This window comes from Octopus sinensis, linkage group LG11, assembly GCF_006345805.1.
Source record: "Octopus sinensis linkage group LG11, ASM634580v1, whole genome shotgun sequence".
Classification (NCBI taxonomy): domain Eukaryota; kingdom Metazoa; phylum Mollusca; class Cephalopoda; order Octopoda; family Octopodidae; genus Octopus; species Octopus sinensis.
Genome location: NC_043007.1, coordinates 71,676,648 through 71,688,966, shown reverse-complemented (window position 1 = coordinate 71,688,966; position 12,319 = coordinate 71,676,648). Strand labels below are relative to the sequence as shown.

The 12,319-nt window shown below is 34.9% G+C and overlaps 1 protein-coding gene across 1 annotated transcript in view; it reads right to left on the bottom strand.

Moving 5' to 3' along the window:
- LOC115217075 (putative transcription factor p65 homolog) overlaps window positions 1–12,319 on the bottom strand; it is a 60,018-nt gene continuing 47,699 nt past the window's right edge. The window contains exons 8-12 of the mRNA XM_029786663.2: window positions 11,296–11,378; window positions 9,857–9,995; window positions 7,912–7,959; window positions 4,499–4,579; window positions 1–1,540 (exon numbers count right to left, since the gene is read on the bottom strand). Of these exons, the coding sequence (XP_029642523.1) occupies window positions 999–1,540; window positions 4,499–4,579; window positions 7,912–7,959; window positions 9,857–9,995; window positions 11,296–11,378 (893 nt within the window). The 3' untranslated portion in view covers window positions 1–998. The remainder of the gene's footprint in view (window positions 1,541–4,498; window positions 4,580–7,911; window positions 7,960–9,856; window positions 9,996–11,295; window positions 11,379–12,319) is intronic.

Here is a 12,319-nt window from a genome sequence, read left to right as displayed (position 1 = left end):
TAGAATAAGTGTTAGGCTTACAAGGAATAAATCCTGGGGTTGATTTCATCAACTAAAACACTTTAAGGCAGTGCTCCAGCATGGCTGCAGTCAAATGACTGAAACGTGTAAAAGAATAAAAGTATCTTTTTTAGATCAATGCTACTAAACAGTTAGCATTCACGGCAACCTATCTCTTAATTCTATCAATCCCATTCTAAGTTTCATAAATGGTTTGTGATTAGAAAATAAGGAAATCCAATTTAGGTGTAACAAAGGTATTTCACAAGTACATAAAGGAGCTTCTACATAATTGCTCAAGCTGTAGACAAAAGAATGTCTAGAGTCACCAAAAATGCATTTTCACTTATAAAAATTAAGACATACCTCTTTGTAAAATAGCGTGGCCACATCTAGGAAGTTGATGGAAAGATTCATGTGTGTGTATGTGTGTGTGTGTGTGTGTGCGTGCGTATCTTTCACTGATGTCTATCAGCAAGAAGCTGATAAAGTTGCCGCAGCTTTCAAGCAAAAATACCTTGTGGTATTTATTCCACCTCAGTTACACAATCCCTCTCTCATCACTTTTGCCATAAGAAATGCCTGAAACAGTGACTCACCTGCTGAAAACTTAGAGCCAACCCCATTATTGTTCAGAAAATACATAGGGTAAAATTTTGTTTTAAAAATCAATCACACATTTCTGTGCCCAATATATTCTTAAACAATGCCAAATGGAACAACTAAATAACAACAATGGCATCTTTTTCTACTCAAAGCGAAAATGTAACAACTTTTTTATCATAATATCTAAGAGAGAAAGATTTTACAATTATATCAATGGTAATTTACAAGTAAAAGGATTCTTTTCACAAATTTTGTTGGAAATTCTTTACACTAGAGTATCAGCTTTAATTGTATAAGTAAAATTAATTAAAAGACAACTTCACTGGGAAGAAATGTAAGAGCAGAGTAATGAAAAAAAAATGATGTTTGTTAATATATTCCTGGGAAGAATCTCAAAAATGGTCATATTTCTTTATGATAGTTATCACTAGAAACACCAACAAAGTAAATTTCATTTGTAGAAAACAACATTCTTCATTGATGATGAACTTAAGAAAATATAACAGATAAAAATATATATTTTCTATAAATGCCATGATAATATTGTAAATGCCATCAAGCCTTGGAATATTGTGTCCAACACATTGTGATGTACTGCTTGAAGAATCAACATTAAATTTATCTTGATAAAAATTTAATGATTCTAAAGCAAGGTCATGTGTATCTGTTATATTAGCAAAAGTGTTGGTTGAACTTAAATCTGATAGATATTTACTGAATGTGTCTTCTGATAAAAATCCAATGTCTTCTGCTTGAGATAACTCCAAAGCTTTCAATATAGAACTAGAACTTTCATAAGTTGGCTCTACTGAAAATAGATCAGTGGGTGGAAATGTTGGTACTTCATGTTGAATAGGGTTAGAAGGCATTACACAGTTCAAGTTACTAGGTTCTTCAAGTTTCATATCATAGTTCGAAGTATGTGGCATTACTTCTAAAGAAGAAAAAAAAGACAAAAAAAGAAAAGGTTACAAGAATATCAGCATTAAACATTGTCTATTAAAGAGAAAAATAATCCACAAAAATCCAAACTAAAGCATGAAGTTACTCATGGTATATCTAATATTCATATTTCATTGCTATTATTATTATTATCATCATTATTATTATACTTCTGGTTGGAAGGCAAGAACGTTGACAGAAGCTTGACAGGTATTTTTGTTATCAAAACTACTGTATTTGTTGATATTATTGATTAAAAGGGAGCATAAGACAATAATCTTTGTCCCCAGAAAAAAGACTGGTTGCTGTGTATGCTCCAACTGGATTGGGGTAGCTCGATTTCTTCAGATGTTTGGAGGTCTTTCTAGGGATGTCTCCTCTTTAGTGTTAGTGGGTGACTGGTATGCCATCTTGGATGCATGTGTGGATTGGGTGAGGCTAGCGAATAGAAAAGATGGGTGCGCAAGCCTCACAATCCTGCTCAGTCGTTTCCAACTGGCTCACAGGTTCAGACCGGATTACCCAAATGCCTCAGTGTGGACATGGACAAACAGCATCAGGTCAACCAGATCTTATCTAGATAGGATATTTTGTAGGCCAGCAGATAGGGAGAGCATAGGTTATCCACAGTTCGAACTCATCAGCTATACAGACCACAAATTTGTGATCTGTATGGTTGACCTAGGTAGGCTTCATAGGCAGGGTCCCAAATACTGGAAGCTGAACACGTTCTTCCTGGCACATCAAGGTTTCAGAGGCTGACTTAGCAAGTTACTCCATTGAAAGATGACAGGTGCAAGTTGTCAACAACTGATGGTAGGTAGTGCCAAAATGGGAGATTAGAGTAGAAGCTGTAAAATTTAGCAGGGAACTAGTGATAGAGAAGACTAGAGTAGAGGGAGATCTAGTTAGGAAACTGGAAGAGGCACTCATTTGAGGCATAGTGACTGATGTGCTAGCAGCGAGATTGGTTCTGAATCAATTCTTCAACACCAAGCATGAAGGTTGCATTGTCAGAACTAGGGCACGTACTCCAAAACAGGTGGGAACAAAAGCCGTTCAATGGGCCTGGGTGGCCAAGGCGCAACGTAGTAATAAAACTACAATTTGGTCTTTGAGGGGTCCAAGCAGATTTGTGGAGAATTTCAGCAGTACTTTGCTGAACTGGATAGGGTGTGTTTTTGTCCTGAGGCAGAGGTGAACTTCATTTCCTACCTTGATGGTCTGCCACAGCTTTCAGCCAGGGATGTGGAGTTCTGTGAAATGTTGATACTAGCTGAAGATACAAGTGACGCATTGGCTAGTTGCACAAGGGAGAAGTCTCCAGGATTGGATGGTCTGCCCTTCAAGCTTTATATTCATATGCCAGACTTGTTTGGTGAGCCTTTGCAGGGTGTCTACCACAACTGGCAGCAGAACAGGAAAGTCCCCAGATCTGAGGTGAGGTGTGGTAGTGGTGCTACTGAGAAAGGATCCGAACAAGGGGAACATTGTTGATAATTTTCGGCCTGTAAATCTGCTAAATGCAAATTACAAAATTTTGGCCAAGGTATTTGCAAAGAGGTTGGTACTTGTTGTCAACAGACTGGTGCATGATGTGCAGACTTGTGCTATCCCCATCAGATCTATCCACAACAACCTCCACCTCACATGATACATTGTAGAGAGGGTTGGTAAAGAACATGGCATGGGTGGGGCCTTAAGGTGGCTGATTTTGGTCCCATTTTCAGATGCTGGATTGCTGCAATGTACAGCAACATCTGTTTGGTGGTCGAAGTAAATGGCCACCTGTCAGAATCATTTAGCATAGCATGTTTGGTCCATCAAGGATGCCCACTCTCACCCCTTCACTACGTACTGGCACTCGAGCCATTACTGTGGAAGGTGGATGTTTCAAGGGGCATTCTGCATGAACTTTGTTAGCTTGACATGCTGTTAATAATCCAGAAATTAAATTATTTTAATAATTGATAATCTCAGAAATTAAGGTAAAAAGTTGCTAAAGCAATTATACAAAACCTGCTTAAGTTATACACTTTCTCTAATTATCAATTATCAATGACTATTATCTTGATTATGATTTTGTCCAGCATTGTTTTAGAACTGAAAGATTCTAGATAGGAACTAACATTTACAACTTCTAAAACATATTCTCTGGTGGATAAATAGTGGAAACAAAATCGAAGCTACTTCTGAACTGTGGATAGATAATGGAAACAAAATCGAAGCTACTTCTGAACTGTGGATAAATAGTGGAAATAAAATCGAAGCTACTTCTGAACTGTGGATAGATAATGGAAACAAAATCGAAGCTACTTCTGAACTGTTTAACAAGTGTAGCAAAGTCAGGTCAGGTCTGGGATGTCAACACAAGCTGATGAGACCTGTGACTAGTACCAAATAATCCAGTACTACTTATTCCATGATCGAGTGGTCAGTAACTAAACTGACACCCCAACTTGAATAGCTTGCTACTCTTGTGAGGAGGGTGTCTGAACACCCGGCAGGACTAAAAACAAGACCTGTTGAAGGGTCGAAGAATCCCTTATGGACCAATGGTCATCCACTTGGAGAAGGCAATGGCAAGCCATCTCAATGTCTCCGCCAAGAAAACATTGTGAGGAAGTCAGAATGAAGTAATGCCATGGCCTTATCCAATGAAAGAACTTGCACTTAATCAGGAAGACTTCTGGTGTAGAGCCATCAACACACTGGAAAAGTGTATGATACATGATGATGATGATAGTGATAATGATGAGGAGGAGGAGGAGGAAGAGGAGTAAAGTCATAATAACCTAATGCAGTCAATTCTTTTAATGACAACAATAACACCAGTAATATTCATAATACTGAAGCTCGAAGAAGACAGTGTAACAAATATTCCTTTTCTTGAACATTTTAATTCAAAACTATTCTCACTTTATCAAGTTAGTAAAATTATAACACTTACCACTTTTGCCTCCTCGAATTGCTCGCAAGCGAAGACGGTTTCTTAGATCATTTTTGCTAATAGTTTGCGCATCTGAAGCACCTGGAATAGATCAAGTTGCATGTTAATGCTATCTCTGCAAAAATGGTTCAAATGGCTTAAGTTAAATTTTGCTGATCTACCATTAGTTTTTAATGTGGGAAATACCTAAAAATTGCTTATTCAAATGTTTGCAGTTCATTTATTGTGGAAAGTGACATTTCAGAAAAGACTCAGTTTCTTTTTTTAATATAAGTCATTTAAGCTAAAGATAATGTTGTGCACGTGTGCATGTTAATTAATTACACAACAATAACTAAAAAAACAGAAACACTTAAAAACATGATGACAAGAAACATGTCGATAATGAAAAAAAAAGGCATACCCTGTACGCAGATAAATTTTTTTGTAAATTATAGTGTAGATTACAACGTGTTGTTTACCATGCTTTTTAATTGAACTGAAGTTTTTTTTTAAGTATCACCATTATAGGTATTTATATTCCAGTGAAATTAAGAAATCAACTTGTAAATAAATGAAACCCTCAAATCCATCATGTACACACACAGAGTCTATGTATGTATGCACATGTATCTACATGCATAGGTACACCATGATCTATACACATGCATAAGTTGATAAATTAAATGCAATTACTAATAGACATGGACACACAAACATTGAAACAAACTATTTTAGCCAGACATTTTTAAAGCTTATTAACCCCTTGACAATGGTTGACACAAATATGCGATCACACTTTTGCTTGCCTACATGTGGTTAATGTAAATATATGATATAGAGCTGCCCTACATCTATCCCAGACTTTTTAGCATCTGATGTATGTTTACGTTCGCTATCGTGTACTTTATCTCTTGAGGTGTGCGCGCTCGCCGTCCCGTGCATTATCCTAGCTATTTTAGGTTACGTTCAAGTCATGAAACAAGCAGTAGACCAATGACATGTGGATACTTTACATGCATAATACTGTGTTTTGAGTTGTATCACACACAAGCTATTTTTTTAACTGGAGCAGAATAACTCATGCATATCATATTATGATAAATAGCTTCACATAGTTCGTTTTCATAAACCGGTATACGTAAATGTAAGACGCTATGTTACTGTAACGATGAAAGTAAACAGACGCGAGCTCGTTGGCACTTGTGTGTTTGTGTGGCCTCATTAGATAAAAAAACCCCAGAGCAGTGTCTCGTATGCTTCAGGTAATACCGGCGTCAAGGGGTTAAGTAACTTACAGGAAATCTGTTACTCTAGTTAGAGGCAACATATCAATATATGCGCAAATTTTAACATATAAGAACAAAAGTGACAGCCTGCTTTTGCTCCAGATGCTAATTAGTTTGTTAGGTGATGGTACTAATATTAGTTCAATGATAAAATTTGAAAAAATATTCAAAAGGCTTTAAATCAAGTCCTAAATGCATTCTTGAACCAACATTATTTGTACAAGGTTCAGTGCCTGACCATTTTTCAAGTAATATTTTATTTAAATCACTTGATGAAAAATTGGATGGATCAAAATCAGATATTGGGTGTGCATGGAAGAAGTAGATATGTCACTTTATCTGCTATTAATTTATTGATTAAATCATTAAGCAAGTTGTTGCTCAAAGTATGATTAGCAGCTATTTTTCAAAGAAAGTTTCCATAAACTTGGATTAAAAAATTGCTAAAATTCATCAATGCATGATGTTAATGTCAATAACAAACATTGCAGAATGTAAATAAATGGCAGAGGAAAGGGTCTAAAGTGCTCTACCTAAGATTAGAGCGTTCAAAAAGTCATTTAAGACAAATGAAGACAGGAATGGTTTCAGTTGGTATAAAACTGATAGATATGGCTTCATGTAGACTTGTGAATGTTACCAGTTTTGCCTGTTATCTACAGCTGGTTATGTACAGCTGGTCTTTACTTTAATGGCTCATTATCAAATATTAATTGCATAGTTTTGCGACATAGTTTGTTTGATCAGACATGATTGATACTTCAGAGCAACAAAATCCTTGTTGACACTCTAAAACTTGTAGCTGTGGGGATCTGCATTACCAGGAATTGGTTAGAAAACACTATCATTTTTGTTTTATTTTTTGCTTTCTTTAATACATACATACACACACACACACACACATACATATATACACACACTCACACACACACATATGTGTATAAATTACGCTTTAATTGACATAAAGTTTCCCCCAAATTAAACATATCTAATATAATAAATGTGAATGTCAGTGTGTCACACTTTTTCAACTTTAATAAAACCTTTCTACTGGAAGCACAAGGCCTCAAATTTTAGGGGGAAGTGATTAAGTTGATTACATTGACCCCAGTGCATAACTGGTACTAATTTTATCAACTCCGAAAGGATGAAAGGCGAAGGTGACCTCAGCGGAATTCGAACTCAAAACCTAACGACAGACAAAATATCGCTAACGATTCTGCCAGCTCGCCAACTTAATATAATATAATATAATATAATAAATGTGAATGTCAGTGTGTCACACTTTTTCATCTTTAGTCGTAGAGGCTGTAGCCCAACATATCATACTATTTTTGAATCAGGCTGACTCCGTGAGTAAATTAAAAACATTCCAGGCTAAATCTGGACCCACAATCCTGAAATTTTTTACATGATTTTTTGCGACGAATATGATCATCATTGGGATATGACTCTGGAGGAAGCAATTGTAACAAATTCTTCAAAACAAGTCAGAGATCTGTTTGCAGATCTTCCTATTCAGGATCAGTTGCTAAAAAGCTATATACTAGCTAAAATTCAGCCTGATAGGGCAGCTTTTAAGCTAGTATATTTATATTCCCACTTAAAAAAATACTCAAGTCTTTTAATCATTTCCTTCTACAGGTGACTTAATTATCAATAGTTTTAAGTATATCATGACCAATTAAAGGCAGCAATACAATTCACACTAGTTAAATTATTGAAGTGTGTACAGAAGGCAAACAAAACTTTTACGTTAAATGGACACCCTACTCATCTAGAAATACAGAATTACAGTATTCTGAAACATGTTCTACAACCAAGGAATAGTGCTTTAAGGTAGCAAGGTACACTGCAGAAAACATCTTAAAAATATTAAGAAAACTTTTGGTGGCTATTACTATTGCAATAAGTGCAGAAAGCAATTGAAATTTACATATTAGAAGCTTTTATGACAACCTTAAGATTCTATCATTGTCTCAGACATTAGTGGACATTAGTAGATATCTAAGACATTAGTACACATATAAGACAGATTAATTGCTCAAATTAGTCAGGAAAAATTATTTTAGAAGGTATTATCTTTAAAAGAGTTACTAATAACTAAAACAGAGGAATAAACTGCCAATTTGATATAATGCTTACATGCTGTGTGAACTTTCCGCTTTCTCTTCTCTTCAATCCTGTCTGGATCTATAAAAAGTGAAATTAGATAAGAGCAAATTTTAATTATCCAGAGAGAACACTAGTGATGATTTAGACAAAGATGATGGTCTTTAAAAATAAAAAATAATCATAAAAAATTTGCTTTCTAATTGTCAATATAAGCAGGAGAGAAGCCATGCTTGTTATTACAAATTCTATCAATTGATAATCTAAGAAGTTTTACAACTTGAAGTAACAAAAACAAAAAAAAAAAATGAAAATTATTAATATTTCACAAATCACGAAGTATTCAAGTTGAAACCAGCTGGGCTCTTCCTTCATATTCTTTGTTTTAAATCTGGTTTTCTTGATGTTGAATAATTTTGTTTTTAAAATTTGTTTGCCAGCCAGTCATAATTTTGTAAGGAAAATTCAAAAGATGACATTGTTGCATGCTGGATTGGCTCTTAGAGACATGAGAATCAGTAAATAAAGATGGAGAGAGAAGTACAAATCCACATTATTTTACAGCTGGATACTAAAAATTCTGTGAGGTAACCAGCCTATGGAACTGTAAATAAGTACTGTATAACTACACTTTCACTTTAGTAAGTAGCAATGATACTTTTGCAGAGCTGGACACAAATTATTCATTAGTCCTAACGTATAACACCAGTATACCTCCTTCTCCACAATTGCTACAAAAAGATGGTTTCAGTTATTCTCCAATAATCAAATGAGTTTAAAAATACTATTTTCATAAAATAATCACGAATTGAATAATTTTACTTCAAGCTGTCTTACAAAAACACCCAGAGTTAAACATTTTATGATATGCTTCATAGATTGCTTGTAACCTTATTTATCCTTCAACTAAAAATATTTCATGGATTTCTTGACCTATCAAATTCATATAAGAATGTAAAATGGAAGGAAAAATAATAAATTTCAAAGATGCATTTAAGGTATGCTTATTTCTGAAAGGAGTTCTGTCTGTGAAGAAAATGTGAGATGATTAACTTGAACATGGAAGACTATAAAAAAAAAAGAAAAAGAAAAAAATTAAATGAAAAAAAATGAAAATGCAGTTTAAAGCTTTTAAAATCGAGGGATTATTAAATGTAGAGAAGATTAACAGTATTTTCATACCAGTCACTATCCTTCCACAAAATTAACCTTTTAGCATTCAGATTACTCTGTCAAACAAAATGCTTATTAATTCACATTGTTTTGAATTACTCTTGCATTATCTTGTTGCTTTGACATTTCAATGATCTGAATGTTATTTTTAGAATAATATTGTAGGATGGGTGTGAGAAGCTGGATCTGGCCAGTTTGAACTTAAAATAGGTAGAAAATTTTGGTTGGATATGGGTGGTTTAAATACTAAAAGGTTAAATTACAGAATAGCTAGTAAAGAAGAGGCTCCTTGTTTTGTAAAAAGAGATTCATAGATTCCAATGAGAGGCATTACCATTAACTAAAAAAAAACAAGTTTGGCAGGTGTAGCCATATGGTTCTGGGTTCAGTCCTACTGTGTGGCATCTTGGGTTGACCAAAGCCTTGTGAGTAAATTTGGTTGACAGAAACTGAAAGATGTCCATTGTTTGTGTGTGTGTGCATGTGTGTGTGTGTGTGTGTTTGAGTCTGTGCTTGTCCCCGCATCACTGATTGTCAACTGGTGTTGGTGTATTTACGTCCCCATAACTTGGACATTTGGCAAAAGAAACTGATAGAATAAGTACAAGGCTTAAAAAATAAGTCCTGGGGTTGATTTGTTCGACTAAGACCCTTGAAAGCAGTGCTCAAGCATGGCTACAGTCAAAGGACTGAAACAAGTAAAAGAATAAAAAATGAAAGAAAAATACGTAAAAGATGTTGGTGTTTTATGTTTGATTAGTATTACTGGTATTACAGTAATGAAGAGGAATATATATTAACTTACCAGGATCTTCTGGTTGGTAGGTGAACTTGATTGGATTACTTGATGCAAAATCTGAAGGTCGAACTAACTGTAGTAATACAGTCACATCTTTTGTAATTCTGATATTCCTATAGGGTGGCGTTTTGAATACAATAGCGTACTAAGATAAGAGAGAAGAAAAATAATAATAAATAAATAAGCTATGTAAAATACATAAGTATTTTAGTGATAGAAAAAAATCAAGGCAACATATTTAAAAAGAATTTAAAATTTTTCTCACATAATGTTAATGCTGTAGGAAGACTTGAAACCAAGTTGACACATGGCCCAGTTAAAATCACAACATTAACAACAGCTTCTCCATGTAACTGGCCAAGTTATGGACCAATCAGCAACCAGGTTTTATGTGATACTTCATTCTACTGGGTTGTCCGGAAAGTTCGTGCCAATTTATAGTAGCTTACCTTTTGACTTATTTTAGAACATGATTGAGTCCATAAAATAGGATTTGACTACACCTCCATTTAGAGCACAGTTTAAGCTATCTTTGTGTGGAAGAAGGTTTATGTTCCTATAACCTGTGTTAATTCTGTAACCCTTTGAAATGGAAGATAAGAAAGTTCATTTTCGGCACTTGATGCTTTGGGAACCAGACAAAAATTGCTGCAGCTTAGCTGGGATGTGTTACTCCACCCTCCATATTCACTAGATAGTGCTCCTTCGGATTTCCATTAATTCAAATCTCTGCAGAATAGTCCTAATGGTAAAAATTTCAATTCTTTAGATGACATAAAAAGATACCTTGATGAATTCTTTGCCATGAAACCACCTCAATTCTGGGAAGAGGGTATTTTCAAGTCAAAAAAAAGATGGAGACGCATTGTGAAACAAAATGGTTCATATTTGGTTGATTAAAAATGTAATGGCAAGTATTTATTGACCTTTTTATTTCCTTTAAAAATTGGCATGAACTTTCCGGACAACCCAATAGAAGCCCCTAGAACATTTCCTTACAAAGGCATATTTTTAGTACCAACTTTGCAGAGTGTCAATGATAACCAAGTAAAATCTAGTGACAATGTAATTAAAACTGCAATAGCAAATAATTTAAGAGTTGTAATTGATTACAAATAATGTACAAATTTAGAAGCTACAGGTTCACAGTTGTTTTTAAAGATTTAATTGAAGGAGAAATGACTGTATCTATAACACATATGATCTTTCATTTACCCTACAGAGAACAGCAGTTAATGCAGGTTTGTAAATATGATGTGGATGGTAGATATAAATTTCACATGACTACAACTTATTGTATTTGCAACAGGTGGGGGAGAGAAACAGCATAGTTGAAGACTAATAAAGTGGTTGGCAGTGGGGTGTTTATGAGAGTGGATTTACATATCAAGTAAGATATAGTTGGAGAGAATGATGACAACAGACATTAATCAATAAAAACTTACTTGATGGTGGACATCGGATGGATTAAATTCCCCGAGAGCTTCCCAAGGAGAGTCTTCTTCAAAGAAGCGTACTCTTATGTTATCTATTTGAAAGCAAAGAATATTAAATACAATTAAAACATAATTACTCACATAGATATACACACATGAACACACACATATATACAGCACCATTATCATCATTTAATGTCCCCTTTTTAATGCTTACATCGGTCAGACAGAATTTGTTAAGGCAGATTTTCTACAGTTGGATGCCCTTCCAGTCACAAATCCTCACTGGTTTTATATATATATATATATCATCATCATCATCATCATCATCATCGTTTATATATATATATATATTACATAAATATATATATATAAGAGAGAATGTGCTGTAAATGATGAAGAAGTAGGAGTCCTGCTTGGGAGAGAGCAGTATATATACATATACAGGCACACACATACATGCAATTGCATATATGTGTTTTACAGCCTCTTAATCACTACTCTTGTTTTAGAGAGCATTTTTCCATAGGAATAAGTTTTCTGTAACAGTATATTATCCCTAACCAACCAAACTGTCTTATCCATACCAGCACAGACAACGGACACTAAATGATGATGATGATGATGAGAGAGATAGGAGGGAGGTGACCAAAGTCTACATCACCCAGGGAATAGAATAATAACAGAGGGATGATAAGGATCTGAGAGAAAAGGAACAAGAATATGGTGAGGTGCAAGTTGATATACAGTGACAGGCAGTATAGGAAAGGAGAGAGCAGGAGACACAAAGGGGTGAGTGTGGGGGGGGAGACACTGGGCACAAGTGGTTCAGTGTAGCCACATACACATAGGCAATGAGATGGGCCGGAGAGGTTGGAATAATGAAGATGGTGGCAGGGTAAATAAAAAATAGCAGCAAGAGAGCTGCATAAAGGAGTGACAGAGAGAAAGTCACTAATGTACAGTGATATACATCCAGCTGTATAAAATTATACCAAAAGTGAAATGCTGGAAGAAGACTAGGTTCTTCAAC